Raw genomic sequence first — 27,861 nt, 5'->3', positions numbered from 1 at the left:
CGAAACAAAAGGACTAAAGGATAAAGTATAAAATATTGATACTACCTGTGAGGGTTCGTCTTCTACTTCGCGTTGATTCACAGTCTGAAGCACATGCGGAAAATTTAGACCAAGGGGTGAATGTGCAGTCATCTTTGCAAGGAATGAGGCAGTCCTGAACAAGGGATGGCATAGGTTCTGCCCACTTCAAGCACTCACTGACATCTACTGAATGGTTGCTTTCCAAGACACATGTAACAACTGGACAAAATAAATGCACAAAAGAAAACAGTGAGTGCTGCAGAGGCATAGAAAAAGTTAAGAAGCAAGTATCTATAGTGTGTTCCTTCCAACCAAGATCTCAAAAGCACTGAACTAATGAAGTCAATAACATTTTTTAAATCTGTATACAGGTTATTTAAAAAGATGCTTGTTTGTTTTTCAGAACTGAAAGTACATAGGCCCCTTGAACAAAGAATGCATAGCTGAATGTAGTGATGAAATGATTAATACACATTCTGATGTATTCTGTCCCATGACCCCAGCGACAGAACTTTTGGGGGACACTGGTGTTTCTATAGAGCACTGCTTCCCATAACAGATTGTCTTTTCTGAACTGCACAAACACAGCAGAAAGATCTTGGCATTTAAATTATTTGCAACAAGGAAGGAGTCTCAAAGTCTCCATGTGCTCAAAGGACACAGAAACACGAGCATGGCCTATTGGCACTATAAACTCCATATATATATATAAATAAAACAACATTTATTTATGTGCATAGAATGCTGTGGATCTGCCTGCAGCAACTAAACTTGCAAGCTACATTACACAACAGTTTTCCTCAGTTGCCCTATTAATAATAGCTTCTTGTCCACCAGTTTGTTAGCCAGTTCTATGGCAAAGTAGTACGAGAGGTATATTAAGAATAATTTCCCCCCTTATTTCCACAGGCTGTTATTGCTGACAATTTAAAGTGCACTCTCACAGAGGTTGCAGTGATATTTGACCCAGTTCACTTTGACCCAAAAATTGTACAGAATTGGGGATTTGGAAGGGACTGCTGGAATTCAAAATGATTTCCAGGTATAAGTGTGCTCCATAGGATCATGAACCCAGCTAAAGTGTGTTGTTTTGGTTACTCAAATTTCAACCTGAGTGAATTGATTTTAGGCAATGAAATTTAGGGTGTTGTTTTTTTAAAAAAAGTAAGCTGATATGTTTTGATTAAATAAATACTTTTAAAAAATGAGGCTAAATCTTAAGATGGCAAGATTCCTCCTGAGAACGCTGTCCCATATTAATGGCTGGTTCTTTTCTCACACATTACAATTCAGCTCCAGTGATCTAGTTAAGCTCTATGATTTTTCATGTTAGGCTGATATTTTGTCCTATAAAGCTGTGGAATGATGCAATAATTGGACTGAGATTCTATTACATCTTCAACAAGCTGGCTGCATCATTACAAATATTACTGATTAATCCACACTTTAATGGCTATCTGCGTTGTTTTCATTGCCTCTGAAGTAGATTGGAATTGCAAAATGAGAAGAAAAAGGAATAAAGTTAAACACATGTTTATACACATACACACACACACACAAAATTTTATTAAATAAATAAATAAAAGCTGGAATAGATGTATTTGGATGAAAGTTATATCAGTGAAGAAAAATAACAACTTGAAAACATTGGGGATTCCCTCCCCCCCCCCATATCAAGACAATACTTTAATCAGTCTGCACAGACCCAGCAGAAACTTAAATCAATATTTTAATAATGACTTCTAAAATGCTAATAGTTAAATTGTGATTGCTTTGTCTCTTAAATTCTCTCTTAACTGGCAGCGCATCCAGCAGTCGACATAAAGGTTACCCTTGTCAGTGAAGAGAGATATCCTCTCTAGAAGATTAAATGTTATAAATGAAGGTACTCATTATCTCTGGGAGTACTAGACCCATATATGCATGCCTTTTCTCTTTTATATGGTCTAAAAATTATGTACTACACATCTGTGTGTTCTGAACAGAGGACAGCAACCCCACCTATTTCTTGTATGTAGAAAGAAGCCACCACATCAGCTCCTGTAGTAAACTAACACTTCCCCATATATAATACTGATTGTAGGAAGGAATGCCACTTCTAACAAATCTAGGTAGTTGTATCTCTGGGCTGTATTCAACAATGTCACTACATTAGTGGAACAATTTCCACTCTCACAATGGGACTGCCGTTCTCTTTCCTCACCTCATGTACTACTAGTAACCCCGCCCCTCCCAAAAAAATGGATGCACAGAGGGAGGAGAGGGAAAGGAAATTCCACTGTGTGGGCAGAAGTTATTCTGCTCATGAAATGGCTTTGTTGGATCCCTCTGTATTTATATCTTTCATGCTTCTCTCTGAAATCCAGTATTAGTTTACATTAGAAGAATACAAAAGCTTTCCTTTAGTTCTATATAAACTTTCACAGTGCTGCAACCTGACCATAGATGTGAGCTGTTATTGCACTCAAAAGAAATTAAAAGAAAAGTAGTGACTGGACCGGCAAACACTTGCTGTCTTAAAGTCACATTTGAAAAAATACACCTAAGCAGTAGGAAACGCATTATGAACCTCATAATGGAATGATTATACCAAATGAATGACAAAGATAGATAAGCACAGAAACGGACTTTCATTAATCTTTCACCCCTTAGCAGCCATCCTCTCAAACCGAACATATTAATCTTAGAACATTTTGCCCCACCAGACACTGAAGAAAAGTAGGAAGCTGCTACTCTTGTGAATTCCTAGGTGTGCTTTGAATAGTACAGAACGTTGGATCATTGCAAGGGACAAGGAATTTCAGCAAGCAAGTTAGTGTTTGTGGCCCAGAGTTTTATTTGCATAGCTGTCTCTTTCTCAACATGCGTATCAGACTTGGAATATAGCATCTGTAAGCTCTAAAGTTTAATTACAATTCGTTCTCATCAAATGTAGATTTCAGAGATTTTGCTATAAAACTTTTTATGGTAGAATCGAATGGATTTTATGTATTTGGTATTCTGAAATGCTGAGCAAATCTTTAAACAAGCTTTATTGTAACTTCTAGCTATTGAAATAGTAGGCATTTTTCACACTTTGCATTCATTGCTCCCACAAATTGAACTGAATAAAAATATCCCGTGGATTTTCGTAGTGTTGAGTACATTGCATTCATTGGCCTACATTCTGAATATAATTGAATATCTGAATAGTGCTGAAGAAAGCAGCCCTCAAGTTTGAGTAAATCTATGTATGCATGCTTTTCCAGAAAAGAATAAGCCAACTATAAGCTTTGGATGTCCACTCCCCCTTCGAAAATCATTTGCAATTTTCAGAAGGCAGAAGGTCATTCCTACAGCTCCCATAGAAATGAATGATTTGGCCTTCACTGAAAACATTTACCAATATCTGTTCAAGGTGCAAGAAGGACACTGAGGCAACTTTGCCTTCAAATTGATGACACAGAAATTTCTATGATTTTGCTGTTTTATTTGCACTGGTTTTCCAAGTCCGAGCTACAAAGAGGAAAGTATTGGAGAATTTCCTTTTTTAAGACAGAGCTAACCAAGTCTTGACTGATTTATAGTGCTATAGGTATGGAGAATACGCTAGTATTAAAATGTGCAGTAAATCTGCATTAAACCCTTAGCAGAGTTGCAGTAGCCGACTCTTATTGATATTATAACAATCTCATAGAATGCAAGGACATTAAAAATGAGCATGCAGAGAGAAATACGAAGAGTGTCATTGGCACAAACAGAATATTTTCCAAAATATTCTGGAGTTCTAAATGCATCACTATCTGAATACCAAACCAATTGCAGAGATGATTCCTGCAATTCAAAGGACCTTGTGCTGGAAGAATTTCATATTTCCTTCTAAAGTCACACACAAGGTTAGTAGGAGTGCCAGCTTTAGAAAAACCAAGCAAAAAACAGAATGCAGCCAGATGAAAAGAAACAAACTGGCTTACAGTCACAACCTTCAGCAGCTATAGCTAACAGGAAAATGTTTGACAAATGTGGGGGAACGAAAAATTCAGCACAGTATATCTAAGAGGGCTTTACGATCTCCAGAAGACTTCTGATAATTTATCAAAGGAACACTAACACTCACAGACAGACAGATGGAAAAAAGGGGAAAGGGGAAAATAAGTATACTCCATCAGGCAGCCTTTTTACAGGACTGACTCTGCATTTAAAAAGGCTAGTGAGAGAAAAGGGGATTGACTGATCGATTGACTGGTAAAGTGAGATGGTAAGAAGTAAATTAAAACATGACGAGTTTGGATAGAAACCAGTAAGTGTTTCTTAGTATTTGACATCATTACTAGAACTAGGGGGCATTCAATAAAAACAACAGGTAGCAACTTTGAAATATATGAAAGGAAGAGATTTCTTTCCATACATCTTACAATTTGGCGCAAGGTGTCCTAATGGCAAGTAATAACTGAGTAAAAAAGATACGAGAGAAAACCGATGGCCATGAAGATATTCAATGGCTATTAACTAAAGCGCACAACCCTTTTGCTGAGGCCCCTGAAAGCTTTCGCAGTATTAACATGCCTCCAGTTTAAAAAATACACGCCACTGTTACTGCTGGTGCTTGTATTAGTAGATGGAAATGTCACCTCCAGGGTTATCTGCAGTATGGTACAATTGCAATTTGATGCTGGAGAATGTTACAACAGCTGTTTGTTCCCAATGCAAAGTTTAATGAACTGCAGGAAGAAATTAGCACCACCTTTTAACATCTGGTTCTTACAATCACTTTACCACTACAGAAACATGAGAAGCCATCAAATCTGAGGCAGACGTAACTCCCTGCTCCCTGCCTGGTCATTTGAAGAGACAGTGCACTGAAGCAGTGGCAGGTCTCAAGATCTCAAATTTCAGCAGCACCCTATGCAATGCCAAAATTCCAAAAATCAACCCCCCCACCGCCTTTCAGTCTATATAATAGTTGTGGCACCCCCTAGGCTCCGCGCCCAGTGCAACTGAACCAGTTGTGTTGTCCTAAATATGTCTCTGATTGTAATGGTTAGACCATTTCATGAGGACTGTGGAGACTCTGGTTCAAATCCTTACTCAGTGCCAAAGTTCCCTAGGTGACCTTGGAACAGGCCCTATCCCTCAGTCTAGCTTACATCACAGGATTGTGAAAATAAAACTGGGAGTAGGATAAAACCATGTACGCCACTTTGAATGTGTTGATGGAACATATATTAAAAACATAACAAAATGTTTTGTTGGATCAGATCAGATACAGAAATAGCTTGCAAGTTAATTATGTTATTTCCTTTAATCAAAGTTTGCTTTTTTAAGATTATGGAATACTCCTAACTGGTGAATAATAATAATAATAATAATAATAATAATAATAATAATAATAATAATAATAATAATAATTTATTTGCATCCCACCCTCCCCTGCTGGAGCTGGGCTCAGAGCGGCTAACATCATATAAAAACACAATATACATGAAAACAAACAAACAATTGATTAAAATGCATCCCAAATAAATTAAAATTAGGCTGGACAAATGGCCATCCTCAAGTTAAAATTGAAAGCAGTTACCGGTAATACTCACCAGGACCAACTATTTCCACTGATATTATAAGGACCTGTGAGTGGGCTACATATTATTTCAGGGCAAGTAAAAACCAAGGAGCTTTAGTTTTCTCTAGGGACCAACATTTCTCTCAAGCCCCCTGCCACAAATGGTTTAAAGGCAGAGTGAAGACAGCAAACACTTCCTTGCCTGATTTGCACTTCACTGGCAGGCCTGAGAGACAGTCATTCAAAATGACTTCAGCTGCATTACTGGAGTATACTTACACAGCCATAATGGATGCCTTTGAAAGTGATGGACAGTTAGCAGCAGATAATTGAGGCCTTGTGTTCCAAAAGGTTATTGATTCAAAAAGGCTTCTACGCCTTGATATTATCCACCACTGCTTTAATGCCTAAAGCTTTAAGTAAGCCCCTAAGAAAAAAAATCAGTTAAAAAAAAGAAAAGGCTTTTTGTTCTAATAATAAAAAGTAATAATTTTTTAATGGTATTGAGGGAACAAATAAGCCATGGTATTTTTGTTCAGTTGTTTCATGGTCACAACAATTCCTATAAAATTAGTATCACATGGATATCACAATTTCTATAAAATCAATACCACAAGGATACTTCATTATATTCAAAGATGTGAGAGAATCATACCTTGCATTGATATGGCTACAGCAACACTCTCCCATGCTGTATATTTCAATACCACTGATATGCCAGGCAATTTTCAACTATCCATCATATTGTGCATGCCAACACACAACAAGCTTTCCCATGACAGCATGTCAAGTGAGTTGACTATACTGCTCTTCCCTACTCAACCATTTCATTCTACATGACAACTTTGAGTGATATCACAGTGCTGTGTTTCATAATAGTGGCTTCAAATCTAGTGTGCTACTACAAGCCATGTTGGCTCACACCAGCAGCGCAAAGGCTGTATTCCTTATTGTCTGGTATTAACCTGGTTTGTCGCACCAGGTTATATGAATGTAATGACATAATCCAAATGACTACATTGTAAAGAAATGTTGGACTTCAAGGTATCTGATGTCAAGCTTTAAGAGTGTCGCCTAAGCAATCTGAGGCAACAATTCCTGTTTTGTCTGATTCCCAAAACAAAGCCCCCAAAAGACAATTCATTCTCCTTTCTTCTGCCCATGGTAAACTGTTTATCAAGGGAGAACAAAGAAACTTTATGTTGTTGTTTAGTCGTTTAGTCGTGTCTGACTCTTCGTGACCCCATGGACCAGAGCACGCCAGGCACTCCTGTCTTCAAGAAACTTTATAGAATAGGGCAATTTCCTAGGGCAGAATATGGGGCAAGTTGTGAGGAAGAGCCCTTGGTCATGCTGCCATACACTGCACTTCTATATCATTCCAGCAACTATCCCAGGTAACAGATGAACTGTTCCACTCCACAGATGCCAACAATTCCAGAAGAGTGGATCATGGCTCCCCAGCAGGTCCCAGTAGTCTTGGGTCAGCCAGGAATAGTTATGAGAGGCAACATGGCTTAAGGTACCAGATTTCAAGGCTGAAGCTCTGGTTCCTGAATCTTTCATTATTCTTCAGTCCTGACTTTTGGCCTGTTTCTTGCTTTGATCTCCTGGCTTGTCCTTTGCTGCTGACTTGCTTCTTGGCAGTGGTGTAGTGGAGAGGGAACACAAGAAAGTACAACTCCAGGACTTTCTTCTTCTTCTTAGCAGGAGCAATGACATCATGCTATGACAGCCTCTCCTTGTTTTGGAAAGGGAACAAGGTGATAATAAGGCTGGTCTGTCGCAGGCAGTAATCCCATCTTGGGGTATGTGACAGGCACAGATTCAAGTGATAAAAGGTCAATAGACTGCTAATCACAGTTCAGGATCCAGTAAGCAAAAGTCAGGTCAAATGGCGGTCAGGTTCCAACAGGTCAAAGTGACATAATTCAGAGGATAGGGCCAGATAAGAAACACCAGGCAAAACAGATGTCAAGGCAAGTGAGTAAAACAGCTAGCACTCTGGATAGCTCCAAGTGATGCATGGGCTCAAGTTAGACAAGCAAGGCTTGAATGGTACTCTAGCAACCAGAAAGTCCTTATGGAGCCTTAAGCAGGATTCCATCTTGCCCCAACCTTAATGAGTGGAGACTTTTCTCTTAAGAGGCCCAGCTTATTTTAAGAGCCATTGACTCCAGTAACATGGCGAGCGGAGAGGTTCTATTATAACCTCTGAGCTGGAGTCATCAGAGTTTGAAGAAAGTAATCCAGTTCTTCAGAGCAGAGAGAAACTGGTTCCTCGGGTGATGGAGCTTCAGAGAAGGTGGGTACATCAAAGACTGGTTCTGAGGTCCATACCTTCTCCCAGTACAGTATATATCCTCTGCATCCACAGCCTCTTTCCTTGAAAATGGGAAGTTTGAACCCTGGGGAAATCAGACAAACCACTGCACTGCAGGAAAAATGTACACTAGATTTTACCTGACCAGCATCATTTTGGAACCAACTCTTATTCCGGATTTATGTGAAAATGAAAGAGTGGGCCCAGCTATTAAGCAGGGTGAGGCCACTGCCGTGGCAGCAGAAGCTCCTGATGCAGCACACCTCTGTGCACCCTGCCTGTCCTCTGCCAGTGACAGAGAAGCACAACAGCCATTGGCACCAATTTCGAGCAAGATCACATCCCACATCTATTTGGGGCAAGATTTCATCCCAAATCGGCACGATCCTGCCCGAAACTGGTGCCAATAGTGGCACCACTTCTCCGCCAATGGAAGATGTGACAGGCAGCAGGCAGGAGTGGCAGCAGCAGATGTGGTGGTGGTGGTAGTGGCAGTGGTGGTAGGGCAGCACTTGCCATTCCACCTCAAGTAGCAAAATGGGTTGTGCCACCCATGAAAAATGTTATACAATTGCTTGAGTTGGTTGAAGACAATTTCAAGACATGCTTTGTGTACGAATGAATGGATACATGTGTTTAATCCTATGTTAGTCTGATCTCAGATTACCTTCTGACATACACATCTCAAACTGGTAAACAGCTAAATCTACTCCAAGGAGTAGTAATAAAAATATATTTTATCTTCCATTACATAAAAAATCAAATACCTTTGTCAGCCATTACAGAACGTTGGCCAGTGTCTGTGAAATGAAAACAAATACTGTGTTGTAAATGGAAGGTCACTCTTAAATGGAAAGGTGGGGAAAGAAAGAAAGTGAGGGAAGAAAGGTGATGGTTAAAAGCTTCTGATGTAGAACCTTGAAAATATAATGTATACAGAGCTTTGAATACTATTAACAACAAAATCTAGTTGTGATGTGTGGAAGTTTTCTTTTTTTTCTTTTTTTAAGGGAATAATACAAGGCTGCATGTGCAAATCTCCATGTTTTAACACATCTTCTTAAGTATTCTTTATCATGGAGCAATGAAATCCTTTACAGAACTGCTATCTTCAGAGGAAAATAAATCTCCATCACACATACAGGCTGGCAAGGGGAAGATGCTGAAAGATCCATTTCCTATATTGTGTTCTAAAACTTTGATCTCCGCCACAAATAAGGAGAGGCATTCTGCTTATTTGTCATGTAAGAATGATCAAGTCCTATAATGCCACCAGAGGAGTATTGAAAGTGTTATGTCCTAAGGAGAGATGAGCCTGCAATTAGATTTACTGATCCTATGGTAATGTTTGTTGCTGAGGTCATTATCAGTCAAAACACTTTCTTTTCTGTAGTTGTTAGCAGATATGCCACTGTGGCTTCCTTCTTCCATTTCTGTTGCTTTAAAATGAAAAGGAAAGAAGAATGGGGAAATGAATATTACGGAGACTCCATCTGCAGTATGTCACTTGCTCTTTATACTTAGGTTTTCTTTATATTAGCAAAAAGAAGAAGAAAGAAAATGAGGGGAAAAGGAGACATCTTAATTATATCTGCAACTCAGGTACTGTTTGTACTATGTTATTAAAACTTAGCAGATATGCGGGTTCTTACTCTGATCGTGTTAAGTTTAATGGCATGAAGATAATGCACATCTCATTACAAAGAACAGCTTAATTCATTCTTTTAAAGTACAGTAGCTGCTGAAACAAAGATCACTTCATATATGTAGGTTCCAGAAGCAGCACTGGAAGTACCCTAATGATCACCCAACACAACACAATCATCTCTTCCTACAGCAAAATGCTACCATCAGGAGTATGTTCACTTTACAGCATATCCAGCCTACTTTTTTGATTATTGACATTATTGTGCTATTTGTAGACAGCTGGTAACAACATTTTTATATTTATTTCCCTTGGTTGGAACACAACTAGCTCTGCATTTCCAGGGAAGATCTGCACTTGTGCTTTTCAAACAGGAGCTGTCCATGTCTTATGGTGTGTTGCCTTTGAAACAGAAGGAAGCAAAAGCAGGTTCTGAAATGAGATGCGCTATTTGTTTATGTGGTGTCCAAAGGAAAAACAAATATCAAAAATCTTCTGTGATGCCTTTGGTGCACCTAAAGTAGATCTTTGGATCCCTGTATATTTAGGAAAATTATGAAGATGCTACTTGCTAATCCATTGTTTATCCTGACTACTAAGGGCATGTCTGCAACATCCATTTAAAGCACAACACCTCCCCTCAAAAGATCCTGCTTTCAATGTATGGTGTTCCATACATTATTTCCAGGTAAGAATGTCCAGGACTATAGTCTTCTGTCAACATATCTGACACTTGTTTTTTGTTTCTTTAGACTAAACCCAGGGAGGTCTTCTGGTTTTCCTTGTAACTTCAGTTGCCGTGCCCTCATTTAAGACACAGTATTAAGATGTTTTAATATGGAACATAGCCCTTGCTACATTTGACAAACACCAGCTTTGCTTAGTTGTCTACTCAGGCACTGGACGGCAAAAATTTGATCTGTATGTATAATCTAAGAAAGATGTGCAGATTGCATAGCTAATGTGAGCTGACAGGCCTTTCTCTCTCTCTTCCTTTAGTTAATCTGCATTAAAATGTAAAACTAAAAAATAAAACATGGCCAAGTCACCATGATGCAACCACCTCCTTCTCTTCCTCATGGTGAGGCCAAATGGTCCCCAAGGCACTTGGTGACATAGTGAGCATTGCATTGCTCGGCTCTACTTTACCTTTATTTTTTGTGTTACTTGCACTTGACCTTTTACCTTCCTTCTCTTTGCAGCCAAAACAATTGCTTGTTCACATTCTCCAGAATGTGGCCAATCACTTCCTTTGGGTTGTTTTTTTTTTTTTTTTAAGCATTGGGTTTTTATTTTGCAATTAAGCTTGAAACAAGCAAAACAAAGCACATGATACAACAAGATCACTAATCAAGGGATATGGACAACCTACTGATTACAGTCCTTAGTTTGTGGAATAACTGCAGCATTACAGCCTAAGGAGAAGATTACTCACTAATGCGGGATTTTGGCTGTGTAAATTACATAGCCAAAGCACACTTGGAAACCTGTGGGTGTGTATCCTGGACTACTGACCATGTATTGGATAATATGTATAAGCAACTGCTATGGCTGTAAACACAGAATTAGTAAAGGGTCAGAAAAGATCGCTTACCCTCTTTTGGTGGCCGATTGTTGTAGCCCTGCATGGCTCCTGGGGGCAGGGAAGGGGGAGATCAGGCCCCTCTCCTTCATGGCTGCCGGTAGTCCTTGCACCCGGCTAGCCGTGGGGGACAATGTGATAGCCTGCCAAGATTTCAAATTTGAACTGGCCAATAGAGGCCTTCAAAGGGGGTGGGGCCTTGGTGGCAGACCAGCATGAGCACAGCTTCACTCTGGTCTGCCACTGTGGTATAAAAGTCGGCTGCATTGATGAGCCAGCAGCACAGCTGGTGAGATTTCTACCCACCTGCCCAGCCTAAATACAGGCCAGCAAGCATTGTGTTTAAAAGACCTTGCTGTCAATGTAATTGGCTGTTGTATTCGGGGGTGGGAAGGAAACAAAGTGGATCTGTTTGGGGTTTTGCCTTCCTCATAGCAATTGTCACACCTTCTGGTGTATAAGGCATTGCATTGAATTCTTAGGCTTTCTTCCCAGGAAGGGGGTGAACTGCTGCATCACCTTCCTCCCAGGTGTGGTACCTCAGGGTACCCCTTTAAAGAGGTCTAGGCGGGAATTCCTGTCCTGAAGGAAAAGAGGTGAGCAGACAGGTCCATGGAGCCAGCTTAGTTGACCTATGTCATCGGGTGCTCCTTAACCTGGGCACAACCCCTTGAAACTTCAATCATCAGGTGGGAGGCTGATTGAGGATGCATACCCAGTGCCGAGGCCAAAGCCTACCTACATCTGTAATCAATAAAGTTGTGGCCAGTTTTAATTCCAGAACATTGCTGCATCAGTTCTTTCACCTGTTCACCACCTTGCCCCTTCCCATCCCTGAGTACACTGCACATGGGTCCACAACCAACCATGTCCCCACCAACACCACAATAAAGCAATGAAGTGTATCACCAACCACCTCATCAACTGCTTCATGGACCATTCTTACAGCTGGATGCACCAATAGCTCTTTGCCAGTCTACACTAGATAGGTTGGTACTGCAACTTTATTCAAAGTCAGAAAAAATCCATAAACCGGATCTCAAAAACAGGAGCACAACTAAAAAAAATAAATCAGGGTAGTGTAGTGGTTTGACCTTGATATGATTGCAATTCTTTAGAAAACAGCTAGTGTAGAATTAATCTTGGCCTGAAGAGGGGCAGCTGGTAGCAGATGGACCCTGAAGCAGAAATGCTTATCTAACCTCCTGGCAAGTGCATTGCTGCTGCTTACTGGGAGGGATGAGGTGGTGGTGAGGTCAGCATGGGATAAATGCACCACTGGGGGCAATCTGGTGCTCCTGATGGTGTGTTTGCACCACCCCACCCTCCCCTGGTAAGCAACAGCAATTCATCATCCAACAGGTCAGATAAGCATCTCTAGCCCACCACCCCACCTACTACTGGGAGCAGCTCCTATGATCAGCATATTTTTGTCTAACTTATGAAATGCCAATGATACAACGTATTGGTTCTGCTATCATGACCAGTCATTCCTATTGTAGAAGGGTCATTCCTACAGCAGAACCATCAAAAGGATACATGCATCTGCGAGGCATTCCAAAATATGCAAGAGCAAATATCTGGACAGTCCTCATTTCACTGAAAATCAAGTAAATATGTATAATAAAGTATAATTATCTGTTTCATTCTTAAATGGGTTACTTAGGAAATAAAATGTAATAAGAAAACAATTCAAAGCTTTGAGCAGCCATTAGAATTCCTCAAGCATATTCCTCGCTTAAGAGAGCACTGAAGTTTGAAATGTTTAGTGTCAGAGATACAGTAAATAGCAGCTGTTTCCCCAGAAGCATGCACAAAAACAGACTAAAATAAAATACAAATATGCAACATTTGGCAAGTTTTATAAATTCTCACTATTTCCCCGATAACAATATAAATATGTTTTAAGGTATTCTTTTTTCTTTTTTCTTTTTTCTTTTTTTTTGCTTTCATATTACATGGGAGTCAGAATCAAAGTAAAAAGCTAATCAGTGTTGTTAATTTGCAGGTGTGATTTAGGACTCTTTATGAATGGTGGTTGCCTTCTTCAGGAGCACATTCTTTACCGTGTCTTCTGTAATTGGTGGGGGGCTAAGGATCCTAAAACCCACTCTTTCGCAGTTTCACAGTCACCCCCAAGTTGTTCTCATCCTCCCCATCCCAACCTCAGCATCCTATTTATTCCCTTTTGCTGTATCATCTGGTACTTTTCTTCTGGTATACTAAACAGGAGAAGAAAATTTTGAAGCAATGTCTGTGATTCAATGAGCCACGGACTAAATTCAGAAAACAGCACCACAGTATCCCCTTAAGTGCTTACTGCAGAAGTGGAGAACCCATCACCCCCCTCAAGATGTTTTTGGATTGCAACTCCCATCAGCTCCAGCCTGGATGGCCAATGGTCAGGGATAATGGGAGCTGTAGTTTAGCAACATCTGGTGAATGACAATTCCTCATTCCCCTTTGAGTGACACTTCAAGAAGGGGGTGAGGGTAGCTTTGTAGTTGCTGAAGACACATTAAGCCCATCATTACTACATCTGCAGTCAGGATATAGCTGCTATATTCCAGTCCCCGAAATCCAGGTGACCTAATTTGCACATTATGCATGTTTTGTTGATTATGCAAATCAAGTGGTAGGGTGGGGAAGCCTTAAGCAACCCAACCCCACTGTTTTCCTACTCCTCTTCGCAGTGTTGCTTTGCAGCAAGGAAACAGCCTTTTCCCTTCTACAAACATGGGCATGTAATGCATAGCTGAACCCTCTAAGGCTAAATACATAGTCAGCTAATGGCGTAGAACAGCAGCCAGAATCAGGGAAAACCATGAAAAGTAGCCATGAGGCAACTCTGGTTCAGCAACATGGACTGGAATTACTGGAATGATGTGCTCTTTCACTGCGTATTCAAAGGTTGAGATGACTGCCCGCCATTTACAGACAGAGAGCTGAATCTTAATTGGAAAGAAGGTGGCACATATAATGTGACAAGGGAGAAAGGTAGAAGCCTAGAGTCTTGTGTAGCACCATTTTAGTTCCACATTACTGGCTATTTGTTTCCAATGGTAAAAGCAAAGAGAAAGAGTGTGATTCAGAAAAGTAAGGGGGGGATTTCCAGAGGGTAAGGAAGATTAACAGAGCATTCCTATTCCTCTACCTCTCCTCCCTCTCTTATTCCACCTACTTTTGTCTACTTGTTTTGCTTATTCATTATTGGTGGCAGTGCTAGTGGCATAATCAGGTTGAGAATGGGTAGTGTACTGCTTGACTCTAGTGACAAACTACTCCAGAAATTAAAAATCTTAATTAGGTTTCAGAGAGGTAAAAATGAATCCTCAAAAAGGTGGATAGAGCTACAAAGTTGTTTGCCGTTACAGAACTTCTCTCTGACAAATGTCTATGCTTCTCAGGGAAACATGAATGATCTGTGGTTTTTACATTTATGTGAAGTCTGTATGATCAGAGGCAAGGTGCAGCTCACTAATCACACAGAGAAAAAGCAAAGCTAGAGTATAGTGGGCAAGGATCTGGTAGAGAAGATCAGAAAGATAACCAAAGAGAAATTTCACTGAGCACTTTCTTAGAAACCTAACATTTTAAATGCAAGGTGATCAATTAATGAAGGTCAAGGGCTCTTCTCTTTGTTCTGGATTTTTCAGACAAGCATAACAGCAGCTAAGTGTATGTAGTAGGCCAATGGACAGGGAGGGGGAGAAAACAGGCAAGAAAACTACTGTGTCATCAAAACACTACACTACAGAAGAATTGCCTCTTTATGGGGCTCAATAAAAGATAATGCATTCTGCAGGTAAAATGTTTTCTAAGGAACTCTCGGCAAATTTATGAACCATGCTTGCTAGATGATTATTGAGGGCAAGTTAAGATTGGGTAGATAATTAAGGTTGAAAACGTGTCTCTGGATCATAAAAACCCACAGAAAATGCCATGAGAAAAGTTTACACAAACACTTGAGGGCACTGTGGGGCTTGGAATATACAAGGTCATGAAGCTGTGGAAGGGATTAACAAATAAAAATCTGGCCACAAAGAACAATTACTGAACAAGTTGAGAGAAAGGTGATGTTTCTGATTGGTTACACTATTTCCAAATAAACGAAATGTTTAGACAAGACGTTAAAGAGAGAGGATACGCGGATAAAGAATCTAAATTCCAGACTGAAATAATAAACAATGATTACAAAATTCTTTCTAAAACGTATAATATGCTATTAGAGTATAACCTGATAGATGAGGAAGTGAAGTCTGTGATGATTCATTGGGCAAGGGACATCGGCCATAATATATATTATGAAGAATGGGAGAAACTCTGGAAAAAAAACCTTAAATTTACAGCTTGCATAACGTTAAAAGAGAACCTCATGAAGATGTTTTACCGTTGGTATATAACACCTGCAAAATTAGCAAAAATATATAAAACTTGTAATAAATGCTGGAAATGCAGGGAAAAAGAGGGATCCTTCTTCCATATGTGGTGGGACTGCAGAAAGGTCAAAGGCTTTTGGGAAAGTGTATATAATGAAATGAAAAGTATATTAAGATATAACTTTGGGAAAAAGCCGGAGGCTTTTCTGTTAGGCCTAGCAGGAAGTGATATAAAGAACAATGACAGTAAATTCTTCCAATATGCAACAACGGCTGCAAGGGTCTTATTGGCTCAAAATTGGAAACAACAGAACATACCGACGCTTGAGGAATGGAGAGCAAAACTACTAGAATACGCGGAGATGGACAGATTGACGGGGAAAATTAGATATTTAAAAGACCAAAGGTTCATTGAGGACTGGGGGAAATTTGTGGAATATCTGGAAAATGTAAGTGAAGGTCAGATAACGCTAGTTGGGTTTAAAAAAGCTCTGTGAAAAGGTTGGAATATTGTCTAAAGAGAAAAAGAAGGAAAGAGAAAATAATGTCAATATAAGCTAGGATTTGTGTGAATTTGTTAAATTAGGGTATGGATGATTTCAGGGGAAGCTGAAGGAAGTCTTATAGAAAGAAATCTGTGACAACAAGGTGTAAACTGTTTTATTTTCTTGTTTGTTATGATTTAAAAACAATAAAAATTATGCGAGAAAAAAAAAAAAAGAGAGAAAGGTGATGTTTCATCTCATTATTGTTTAGGATTACTTATCTTCAGATGGTTTGCCATTTTTGTTACACAGTGTAAGTAGCCATTATCCCTTTATGATGCCTGAAGCGAAGAAAAACACTAGCTGCTTCAAAGATGTATTTGTAAATGTACAGCACATCTGAACATAAGTACAGGAGATAAGAGGTTGTGGGTCTGCGGTGGTGGAAGCAGGTGGCCAATGCACTGAAGGGGCGAAAACTCTTCTGCAAGCAAGCAATATAGCTGATGAAACTGCAAGAGTTAATTAGATTACCTTGTTGTATATTGGAATGGTTGATCCATAGTGAACTACAGTTCCTACTAGGTAGCCACTTGAGCTATAAATATAACCTTAACTCATCACTTCTAATAAATGGGAATATTGCCATTAAGTTTCAGATGTGACTTGTAGCCTTAGGCCACAATCCAATGGACAATGAAGTCACAGAAGTTCAATAGGCATGTTCAAACTGCTGTTGGACTGTGGCCATAGTGCTTAAAGCATTTTATGCCATTCTAGAAAGGGATCATCAATATAAAAAATGTTTTAAATAGTTTCAGCACGCTATAAAAACTAGATTGCTCCCATCAATCAATCCAGAGACATTCTGTAAGTAGAAACAGAAAACCTTTTTAACATGATAAATGCCAACAACATTAGACTATTGGCAAATTATACCTTAAAGCAAAGATTAGCAGAACACACAGGCTTTGCCTACTGGCAACATTTTAGAAAGCAATTATAAAACTTATGAATTAAAGATTTCTGTCCTTAATGTACTGAAACTTATCTAGTCATATCAAATATTTCATTAGTTGCAATGGATTTATTCATGGAAAACATCTTGCAAGTGTTAGGTATGATATCTATAAACAGCAACATCTCTTTGCAAGTCTTTTTTATTCAAATGAAACAAAACACCATCAATTCTTGCCTTTTCAATTTCCATGAAAATTTGTTCTACAGCAAAATGAAAGGCCGGATGGGGGAACCAACTGATAAATTCAAACTGCAAAGGCAGTAATCAACCAAAAAGGCAAGTTAGATTTATTTGAGAATGTCTATGATAGCCCACTAGAAATAGCAATGCACAAAATGTGGGAAAGTGTTTCCTCATTTCAGTCACATATATCAACCACCTCCCCCCACTATATCAATGGGTTTAGCTCTAGTAGAAAACTTTCTGAAGAAAGACTCACCAAGGAGGATAGAGTTATAAAAAGGTGCAGTACAAATTCTTCTCAACTGGATTCAAATAAAACACAAGCCAAGGAGCTGTAGACTTAGATATCCTATCAGCACATTTGATTTACTTGTATTCTCCATAGCAAGGCAGGTAATTCCCATATAAAACTTTATTCTCAAGCTGCTACGACCTTGACTTTTACTGCAAGTTCAACTGAAGGGATATTGTTTCAGAGAAGAAGGGAGTTCTCACAGATAAGATAATGAAGTGTCAAATATACCTTATGAAATACAACTATTGTTTCAAAACAAGAGGTTCTGATTTAGTGTTTGTTAACAGACAATTCAAAAATTATGACTTGGTCCGTATATGGAACATACCCGATGACAAACACTGAATTACTCATTTGTTTATCTCATAAAGTATAGGCTTGTATCACAGAGACACCTTCTGCTTTCTATAAGAGGGAGAAAATCAGGGGTGGAGGGTAGAGTGAAGCTAGAATGTAAATTAAATGCCGAATGGGTAGAAATCCTTTCTGATATATATATATATATATATATATATATATATATATATATAGTTGGAACTCCTTGTTTCTACCACTGAAAATATGAGAGAACATAATTGCATCAAAGTTTCCGATTCATTCCTAAGTTACTTAAAATGTCTCAAATGGTTACATTTGCGGAGTTGTTTTCCTCACTAAAAACCAGAACCCCCCTGTTAAGGCTGTAATTTTCAAAATATATTTTCCTGGCGGTTTAAAAGGGCATTCAGCGGCAAGGAAAATATTAAGCATCTTTCCCCAGTGGTGTTTGTGACACAAACCAAACAAATGGGGCACTTAACACTCACCTTTCCATTTGCCACTGTTGGGACCCATCTAGCTATATAAAGTACTTTTCATATTTAATTCTGCAGCCAAAAAATCATTTGCTAATAGAAGGAAACCAGAATAATGGGATGGAGAGAAGATATATACCTATTTTAAATAACATGCATCCTATGTGTTTTATTTTCACGCTGGGCAAAGCCAACAGCTAAGCAAGTGGGTATAGAAGGTTATTTGATTCCCTCAGGGATCACTCTCTTCTCAACTCTGCCTGATATTAAAATAACCATCCTAATCAGAAATCTCAACACATACTAGCATTTTGCAACACTCCCAGGGAAATAAACTTAAATAAACTTAGATTTATTTCACAGCTGGAAAGACAACTGGCAGATATCACTTGCATGTTAAGATTTAAAGTGTACAGTTCTAGAGGTCCACTTTCAGCAGGTAATGTGCTTCAGATTAATTCTATTTACCTTTCAAAATGTTGAAAACACATCCAGTAGGATTTTCTTTCTTCGTTTCCACTCACCTTTAAAGTTTACCATATATATATACATATATATATACATATACACACACACACACACACACACACACACACACATATATATATAATAGAAAAAGTATACACTACTCTAAGGTGAAAGATAACATTTTAAGCTAGGTTTGACAACGGCAGGACATGCCCGCCGTTAGGCTTTGCTCATCAGTGCAGATAATCTAAATCTCTTTGCTCTTCTTTTTGTACCGGATAAAGCTATGTACTATTTGAATAAGCTATCAGCCGTTGCAAGCGAGAGATGAAATAGACAACAAAAGCATTTTTAAAGCTGTTTTTATGTGGATACGGTAATTAATCATTCTGAAAATAAATATAAAACCCACCGTTCCACAAAGCCAATGTCATTTTTCTAATCACCTACCACATGAGTTAATTACGATGCACCAAATGTGCTTAGAATAAATCCATTTTTTTTTCATGAAACTGAATACTCACTCACAGTATACATTTATAATATAATTATGGATTTTTCTTGGTGGTGGGGGGGAATATAGCTTTGTCCAGGCATTAACCTGAGCTGGTGAAGGGTTAAACTGGAGATGGGAAAGAGGCTTGCATGAAAGCCCCACATCCCAACATCCCCAGGTATGCATGATCCACAGATCATGCAGATCTTTGCATGATTAGGTCTGAAGTCAGTTGTTAAGCGCATTCACTTAAATTGTCCCTGCAATCAAAAACCCTGATAAGCCAGGGGCTTGCAAGCACTTTTAATTGAACACACTTCAAAAGCTTATTTGGAACTTCACAGTACTTGCAGAAAGTTCTGAAGAGCAGACCAGGGACACTGGAGAAGTGTTGCATGTGCACTCCATACCCCAGTTTAACCCTTTGAACGTTCAGGAAAATACCTGAACACAGCTTATCCCTTTTCTGTATGGAAGAAAGGTCCATGCACAGGGGATGGGCAGATAGTAGAGTGAAGTGTAAGGGCAAAGAAGAAGAAATGGCCTTTACCACCTCAGAATGCAAATTGCATGCATATGTGTGTGCATGTCTTGGAGAGAACCCTCATGCCAATCACTTCTGCATATGAAAAGCTGGGAGATCAGAGAAACATGGCAAGAATATGTTACGTCTTCCACATAAAAAAAGGCTAGGAAAAGAAGTACTGCATTTAAGAATACATTGAAATGTGCTGTGGAAGAAATCATTTGGGGAAGAGGGCAGAAACCATAGGAGGTTCATAGACTCATAGAATAATTCAAATCAACATCACACTGTCTTAAAATTATGTGAGAAAGGCATTGAACTCTAGGATCTCCTACTTACAGGAGAAGTTATATGTACCCTAGATTGAACCCAAGGAAGGATACACCATCAAGCTTCACCTTTCAAGCCATTTGTTTTTCAGTTGGGGGGAGGGTCAATGATCCCACATAACTTGCTTTGGGAACTGAACCAGCACAGGGCCAAAAGGAACCTAAACAGTCTTGTCTACATTTATTTCCCCATCTGTCTCTGTTGTATGGGAAAGGAAATAACCTGCAATCTGTCAAGGAAGGGCAGTCATTGGCCTTAAGGCCTCTGGTATTCAGGCCTAGCCTTGAACTTACATGTCACCATGAGCAACTGAAAGGGAAGTTCTTCACTCCCCCTTTCTCTGAAGAAGGGAATATTCGCATTACAACTTTTCTACTTCAATCGCTTGCTTTCTCTCCCTAATTACCTGCCCTCTGAAGGGCAGATTTATGCAGCCCTATTTACATCCCAAGCTTGCCTTGCTGCATCTAAGCATCCATGACAGCCTTCAAAATCCCCAGTGCCGTCCTTTCTCCTTATATGGCAAAAGTAGTTTTCCCACCACCCTTGCCTTTGCCTCTCTCCCTCTTCCTCCTTCACAGAAAAAAAGAATCCAATTAGCTACCAGTCAAGCCATGCTTTTTCTGGTGTGGCCTACTCCTATATGTTTGCAACTTGTGTTCCCTTACCCTCTGGGATTTCTCTCCCTTACCCTCAATATTTCCAGTCTACAAAATACAATGTCCCCCATGGCCTGCCATGTCTTTATACTTAAATTTGGAAGCCATACTTCTGTTGTTGACACGTGTCATTCATAAAAAGGATGCATATACCAATATCCAGATTTATGGGTTACATCTTGATCCTGCCTCTTGGTTTGGACTTTGGTTCTTACTATTGGCTTTAATCCATGGCTTGTGAGTCTTCATCTCTCGTTCTCCTCAGAATGCTACCCACAGGCCACAGCCGAATACCAAATACCATACCAAATTCAAATAAGGAGGAGCCAAATTCTGTTCTGACAAAACAATCCTTGTGAAATGTCTCAACCAGGCCACTGGAACGACACAACCCTTAAACAGAGGAATAGCAGTTTCACTATGAAATAGTGTAAAGTGAATTTTGTTTTAACTAGAAGAAACTCACTTCAGTGTTCAAGAGAGATTGCTGTTCATTTCCTCTCTCATTATGTCTTTCATCCTCTTGAGCAAGTCCCTGAACAGTTTGGATCTCTAAAGACATCTTTCATCTACTATATACTCTTGCTTAGTGCTCTGTTGTCACTTAAAAAAAAAAAAACAGAAAGAAAAAGAAGGGAGGAATACACTGCCTAAGATGGTCGGTTGAATCAAAGGCACTGCACAGTAGATAAAAGAAATCTAAGGAGGACCAAACTTAATGAAGGAATGATATTTAAAAGGATCCCTGCACTCTCCCATCACCCCTTCACCATTTTCCACATTAAAGTAGGAGCACCTTAAACAAAAGTGGCCTTTATTTTCCCTAAACTATTAAATAAAGTTTCCACACAACCAGCCGTCTGATGATGACTGAGAAATGCTAATATCACTTCTGAACTGTGTACATTTAGACCTGACTTTAACAGGAGCATTTCTCATTGATCTGGTGGTGGGTCTCTCATCCCTTCCCATTAACGGAGAAAGCCATAGTGTGAAAAGCTTTGATGTCCCTTCAAGTCTTTTGCTCTCATTATTTTTGATTTTGTTAATGTTTCTTGCATAAGGCATTTATCTTGTAATTCAAGTCTTCTGTATTATGCTAGGAGAAAATACCCAGTTTGGATAGAAGTCTGGTGCTCTAAACTCCGGCCTCCCTGTGCCTTACTTTTCATGTGCAAGTACTATATATAAAAAGCCATCAGAGGGGGAACATTGCCTATTTTTGCACTGAAGTTACGTGTATAATTTTGCCTGACACAATGTTTATCATCTTCCTTTTGCTGAAACTCGGCACATTACTAAATTGCCTTTGGTTAGAATGTAACACTGCACATATCCCTGTCAGGTCAGATTGCTATAAAGACTTTTCTTGGTTTTCAGAGTGTTGATAGAACAATTTTGGGCTAGATTGCACTTAATGTTAAAGTGAAGTTTAGCATTGCAAGAATGAACCACAGTGAGCCTCAGGCCTCTGCACTCGCCACCCCCTGTTCTAGTGCGGTTGTGAGGAGGAGTTCAAACGCTTTTGCTTCTAGATGAGAGGCAGCTTGCAATGTTGGAGTCACCTTTAATATTCCACATGAAAGTCCTAGTGAGACTTACTCCCAACTATACATGTTTAGAATGGGGCTGATAGCATTGACAAGAAAATAAACAAGATGGCTTTGGAAAAGCTCTGCTTTGTCCTTGAATTAGGGGCATGACATGAAGCAGGGATCCATCTTCTTAGAACTTAATTCGTTCTGGAGGTCCGTTCTTAACCTGAAACTGTTCTTAACCTGAGGTACCACTTTAGCTAATGGGGCCTCCTGCTGCCACTACACGATTTCTGTTCTCATCCTGAAGCAAAGTTCTTAACCCGAGGTACTATTTCTGGGTTAGCGGAATTTGTAACCTGAAGCGTCTGTAACCTGAGGTACCACTGTATTTTTACATTTGAGTGCAGATTAATAACATAAAAACAATACTTAACTGGTGTACATGTAATAGGAACTGAAAGCAAAAAAAGATATTAGATAGATATATCCCTTTCCCCACCCTTCTGACCATATAACCATCCAATTATTTAAATTGCTGTTCTATCTTAAGAACATGAATGAATTTATTATGATAAAAACCCTAGATGAAAAAGTGGATGTGACATAAGACTATAGCAAGCAGTGAATTAGCAAGGTGAAATAAAATTGTGCTGTAATTCAAGCACTTGTCTAATGGATAGTATGCCAATGGCAATCCTTTACAGATTTCCCCAAGGTTAATGTGTACCCAGGACTTCTGCAAAAATAATAATAATCAGGTCATCAATGATAGTTTCGTATGCAGTCATTTAAAGTTAACTGTTTAATTTATTGTATACTGGCATGGCCAATTATTTATCCCCCCAGGAGGTTCTCAGATGCAGAAGAAGGTAGAAAAGGGTTCTTTCAGAGACTCTGAGATCTGGAGAGTCTGTCCTGAATTGCTCTGAGAACTCATTTGTTCCCAGTGGATCATTTCCAGAGCTCTACTGTCAAAATTTGTGTCTGCAAATGATGTTGGGGTGACTACAGTTGGGGAGGGGGGGAGCCTATGCAGTGGCAACCAGAGCGCTGCTACTAAAATTGCAACTGACACATAAGGAGCTCCAGTTCTCTAACATTCAATAAGGAGAGGATTTAAGCTATATACACATGGTCAAACTCTGTGTATAGTCAGGAGGTTTGAGGCTGCACCAGGCCATTTTCTTCTCTCCCTAAGTGCATGTATTAGAGACAATGGGTTGCATCCAATGTTGCAAGTGCATAGTTCCACTTGTGCAGTGGGACTTCCTCTCCTCTCTGTGTGCATCCACAGAATCTACTCTAGAGGGTCTACCAACTCTATGAAGCACATTTTGAGAGTGCATGGGGTGGAGGCTGCAGGGAATAGGAGAGGAGGGGGCAGTTCCATTGCACAAGCAGAATGGCAACCCAGTGTTTGCACAGGAACAGCCAAAATGCAAACAAAATAATGGCTAGATTCCATTCATACCACTACAAAATCAAAGTGCAAATGCCACAAAATAGAGCACCAGGCTTTGTAAGTGTAGGCAGCTACATAAACATGTAACCTAAGAAAAGAATTCCAGGCAGGCTGGTACATTGAGGGGAGTGGGAAAGGGCAGCTCGGCCCCCAATGCTACTGCATGGAGTTTGCACATCAGTACATGAGTCTAGTGTGTCCAACAAGGGACAGGAGCTCTTTCTTTTGGAGTGCTAGTTTCAGAAGCACCACAACTACCGTATATTCTGAATCAGAAAATTATCTATACAAACCCCCCCCCCCCGAATTTCTTACACACACAAAAGTATTTTACGTTAGGGTGCCCCTTTACATGCAAGTCATTCTTTAGAACCCTTAAATAACAGGACAGTGAATCATTTTCTGCCACAAGGTTGCTATAGCGAAACCTTAAATGACCGTTCTACCACTTATCGCCAATCATAAATGTAACCTTAGATGTACATGCTCAATTTTGAAATATTATTTTCAGGAAATGACTCATAATTAGTAAATAAGTTCATGTAACTACCAAGCAAGGATATGTCAAGGATGTTTTAACCTCAAAAGAATTATAATATTGGTAGATAGTGATAATTTCTGCTTACATTAAGTACCTAGTTTATTATCTTGTTGTTTTAGAGTTATTTGTTGGCCATGCACTGGGATGACTGAAAAATATATATCTATATTTATATTTACAGTATATACGCCATGCTTCTCACTTCTCTTCCCCCACCTTGCTTACCCAGCAGCCCCTCTGCCATCATTTCCCCCACATCTGGCCAAACCCTCATCTCTTTGCACCTAACCATCTCCTCCTCTCTTTATACCTCACTGACCCCCTTGCACCTATCTCCTCACAGCTCCTCACAGCTCAGACCTCCACCCTCACCTCACAGCTTGCCCCACCCACAGAGCACCACAACATTTAATGTATTTTGCTTAACTGGTGAGAGTCACATTTATTAGATTTGAGCACCACCCTTCACCCGACAATCCCAGCGCAGTTCACAACATAAAAATACAAGATAAAAAACGCGAAATACATAATTAAAAAACCCAAAACAAACAAATAGATATTCTACAAGCAGAGTTCTTAGGTCTCTTGGTTCCAGGAACAATGTAAAATGTTACCTCACCACTGGCCAAGATGAGGAAACTGTACTATTGAGCTACCCATGTTAAATGGACAATGATATCTAATCCCACATCCTAGTACCTTGTCTCTCACATTTCTTATTCTTATCCCTCTGCTGCCCACCTATGAGAATTGCTTTAATTCAATTTGTCTCCCTAATGTGCTGCAGAACCCAAAAGCAATTTGGAAGTTCTTTGTAGTCCATATCATCCGACTCTTTGCATGTTTTCAACTGACTTAAAATGGAGGAGATAATTGGGAACTGTTTGTTTGGTTTTTAAAAAAAGGTTTCTATAGAACTTGTCCTAATAAATATCCATGACTATTATTTCACAAACATAAACTCAGATTTGCAGAGGGAGATGTTGAACATCAACTTGGAAAGTGTAAGAGTTTTTGTTTTGGAATCTTTTTATCTTTAAAAAAACCCAACAACAAAAACCAACCTAAGTCTTACAAAAGGATTTAAAGTTTTGACAATGAATCCAGACAGCTCACATATCTACTGGGAAAAGAAACCAAGAACAACAAATCATAAAGCAAATAGAAAGAGAAATAAATCTGGAATGGTATTCCAATAGAAGCAACTGCCTTCATACCTCTGAAATGAAAATCCGTGCAGCCAAACCTCCCAGGTAACTTTATTCTCTATTTTTCTAAAACATTTACTTACTTCAATTCCCTGCACAGACTTTTTTTTATTGCTCCCAAATTATGCACATGTTACAGCTCAGCACTAAAAACTGAAATTCTAAACTTTCTAACATATGGTACTTTACATGTGATCATCTTCTACTGGGATAACCTTCCATTAAAGTGTTTTGTTTGTTTTTCCAGCAGGAATGACTAACAACCAGATACCTCAGCTACTGTACTAAAACTGTTATCAAGGGGTGTGCTTAACCTCTCAATAGCACCAGTCTGTTTCAGGTTCCCACATTAGTGCTCTCAAAGTTGCACTTTTATAATTTAATTATCATGCTCCAGGAACTAATACTCATAGAGCCAACAAGTCATACTAAAATATGCAATAACATGCTTTTTGGAAGACAAGTTCTCCTACAGTTTTTGTCATTCCTCAGAAAGCATGGAGTTAATTATTGACAACCATTTCCATTTCCATTTCCATTGTATCCATTCTTGAGTCAGCAATGGAATACCGTATTTTTCGCCCTATTGGACGCACCGGCCCATAGGATGCACCTAGTTTTCAGGGGGGGAAATCAAGGAAAAAAATATGATTTCCCCCCCGCAGCTCTGGGAGCAGCGGACAGGCTGCACGCAGCCTGTGCGCTACTCCAAGACCTTCTCCCTGCTTTTGTGGGAGGTGGCAGAATTCCCCCACCTCCCGCAAAAGCCCACAGGAGCCGTGCGCGACTCCTACGGGCTTTTTGACCAGGAGAGAAAAGGGACTGAAACGGCCAGTCAGTCCCTTCTCCCTCCTCGGGGAAAAGCCCCCAAGAGCGGTGTGCTCTTTAAAGGCTGTGCGGCTCCTACGGGCTTTTCTACGAGGTGGGGGAATTCCCCCACCTCCTAGAAAAGCCAGCAGAAGCCGCGGAGCCCCTTTAAAGAGCGCGCGGCTTTTGCCTGCTTTTGCGGGAGGTGGGGGAATTCCCCCATCTCCCGCAAAAGCCCAGAGGAGGGAGAAGGGGCTGGCCATGGGGGAAGCGCTGCTTTCCCCCCTCCGCCAGCCTCCAACCTGGGTTGGAGAGTAGCGGGAAGGCGTAGCGCGCCTTCCTGCTGCCCCCCATCCTCTGGGGCTGCTGATGGAGGAGGCGCTGCTTTCCCCCACCGCCAGCCTCAAAGAGCAGACTCTCCTGGCTTCAGTGCAAGCAACGCGAAGCCTCCGGAGCGCAGGCTTCGGAGGCTTCGCGTTGCTATCGCTGAAGCCAAGGAGCCTGCATTTTCCCCATAAGACACACACACATTTCCCCTTCATTTTTGGAGGGGAAAAAGTGCGTATTATAGGGCGAAAAATTCGGTATTTTAGGAAGCGCCTTGACCGACACTTTTGTTGCATGCACTTCTCTTGCATCGTGTATAGACACATCAGCATCTATGTTCCTCTTTCTGCCCGTGTCAATTATTTGTGACTGGATTGTGCATTAAAAATTCTGCATAAATTACTAAATTACTTTACAAACCAGAAGTTCAATAAAAGCACCACTCAAAACAAAACAGCAGTCATTAGGTGATTAACAGACAAGTTAAAAAGAAACCAACTGATTTATCAGTGGCCAACAAAGGCCTCATAAAATAAATCTTAAATAAAGAGAAGGTAGAAGGATCTTAAATCTCTGATCTTTGCACTAATCACCACACCACTAAGATTACAAAAACCCCTTTTTAAAAAAAATACATTTTATTATTAAGACTTGAAACAGGAAACAACACTAGTAAATCATAATACAGTAACACTAACAATACTAAAGAAAAACCAAAACAGTCACCAGAATGGCTTCATAAAAACCCAAGGAAAGTACAAAGCAGAGTGGGAGGCAATAAATGAGAAGTATAGGTATTCTTAAAGTATAAGCAGCGGGCTTTATCTCCCATCTTAGTGCTGTGCTGATTAGAACTAAGACTGGGTCTTTTCTCTCCAACTTTAGCGCTTAGCACCACAGTAGTGCGGGTGGAAATAACCCCATTATTCTCTGAGTAAAAGGCAGCATTCCACCCGTATCCCAGCACTGGTACAAGTGGCAGGGGAAAAGATTGCATTTTACTATGCACGTAACTTTCCAGCTCTCCCCATCCCAGGGCTGTGATGCTGATTGTGTATACCTATGAGTGTGTGTGTGTGTGTGTGTTTGTGCGTGCGTGCGTGCAATGTTGTATGTGAGAAAGACTGTGTGTGTGCTAAATGTGCATGAATGTGTATGGGTGGTGTGTGAGGATGTGTGCATGTGTGTGTGTTGTCTGCATGTGCATATGTCTGCTGTTTCTATAGCTTGTA

The 27,861-nt window shown here is 39.9% G+C and overlaps 1 protein-coding gene across 9 annotated transcripts in view; it reads right to left on the bottom strand.

The window, feature by feature from the left end:
• THSD7B (thrombospondin type 1 domain containing 7B) overlaps positions 1-27,861 on the bottom strand; it is a 616,280-nt gene that overhangs the window by 104,255 nt on the left and 484,164 nt on the right. For all 9 annotated transcript variants that reach the window (XM_081870551.1, XM_081870552.1, XM_081870547.1 and 6 more), the window contains one exon: positions 46-240. In XM_081870551.1, coding sequence (XP_081726677.1) covers positions 46-240 — 195 coding nt within the window. The remainder of the gene's footprint in view (positions 1-45; positions 241-27,861) is intronic.

Source organism: Podarcis erhardii (assembly GCF_964252035.2).
Source record: "Podarcis erhardii genome assembly, chromosome: 1".
NCBI lineage: Eukaryota > Metazoa > Chordata > Lepidosauria > Squamata > Lacertidae > Podarcis > Podarcis erhardii.
The sequence above is the reverse complement of the archived record's forward strand: the minus strand, read 5'-3'. Positions and strand labels throughout refer to the sequence as shown.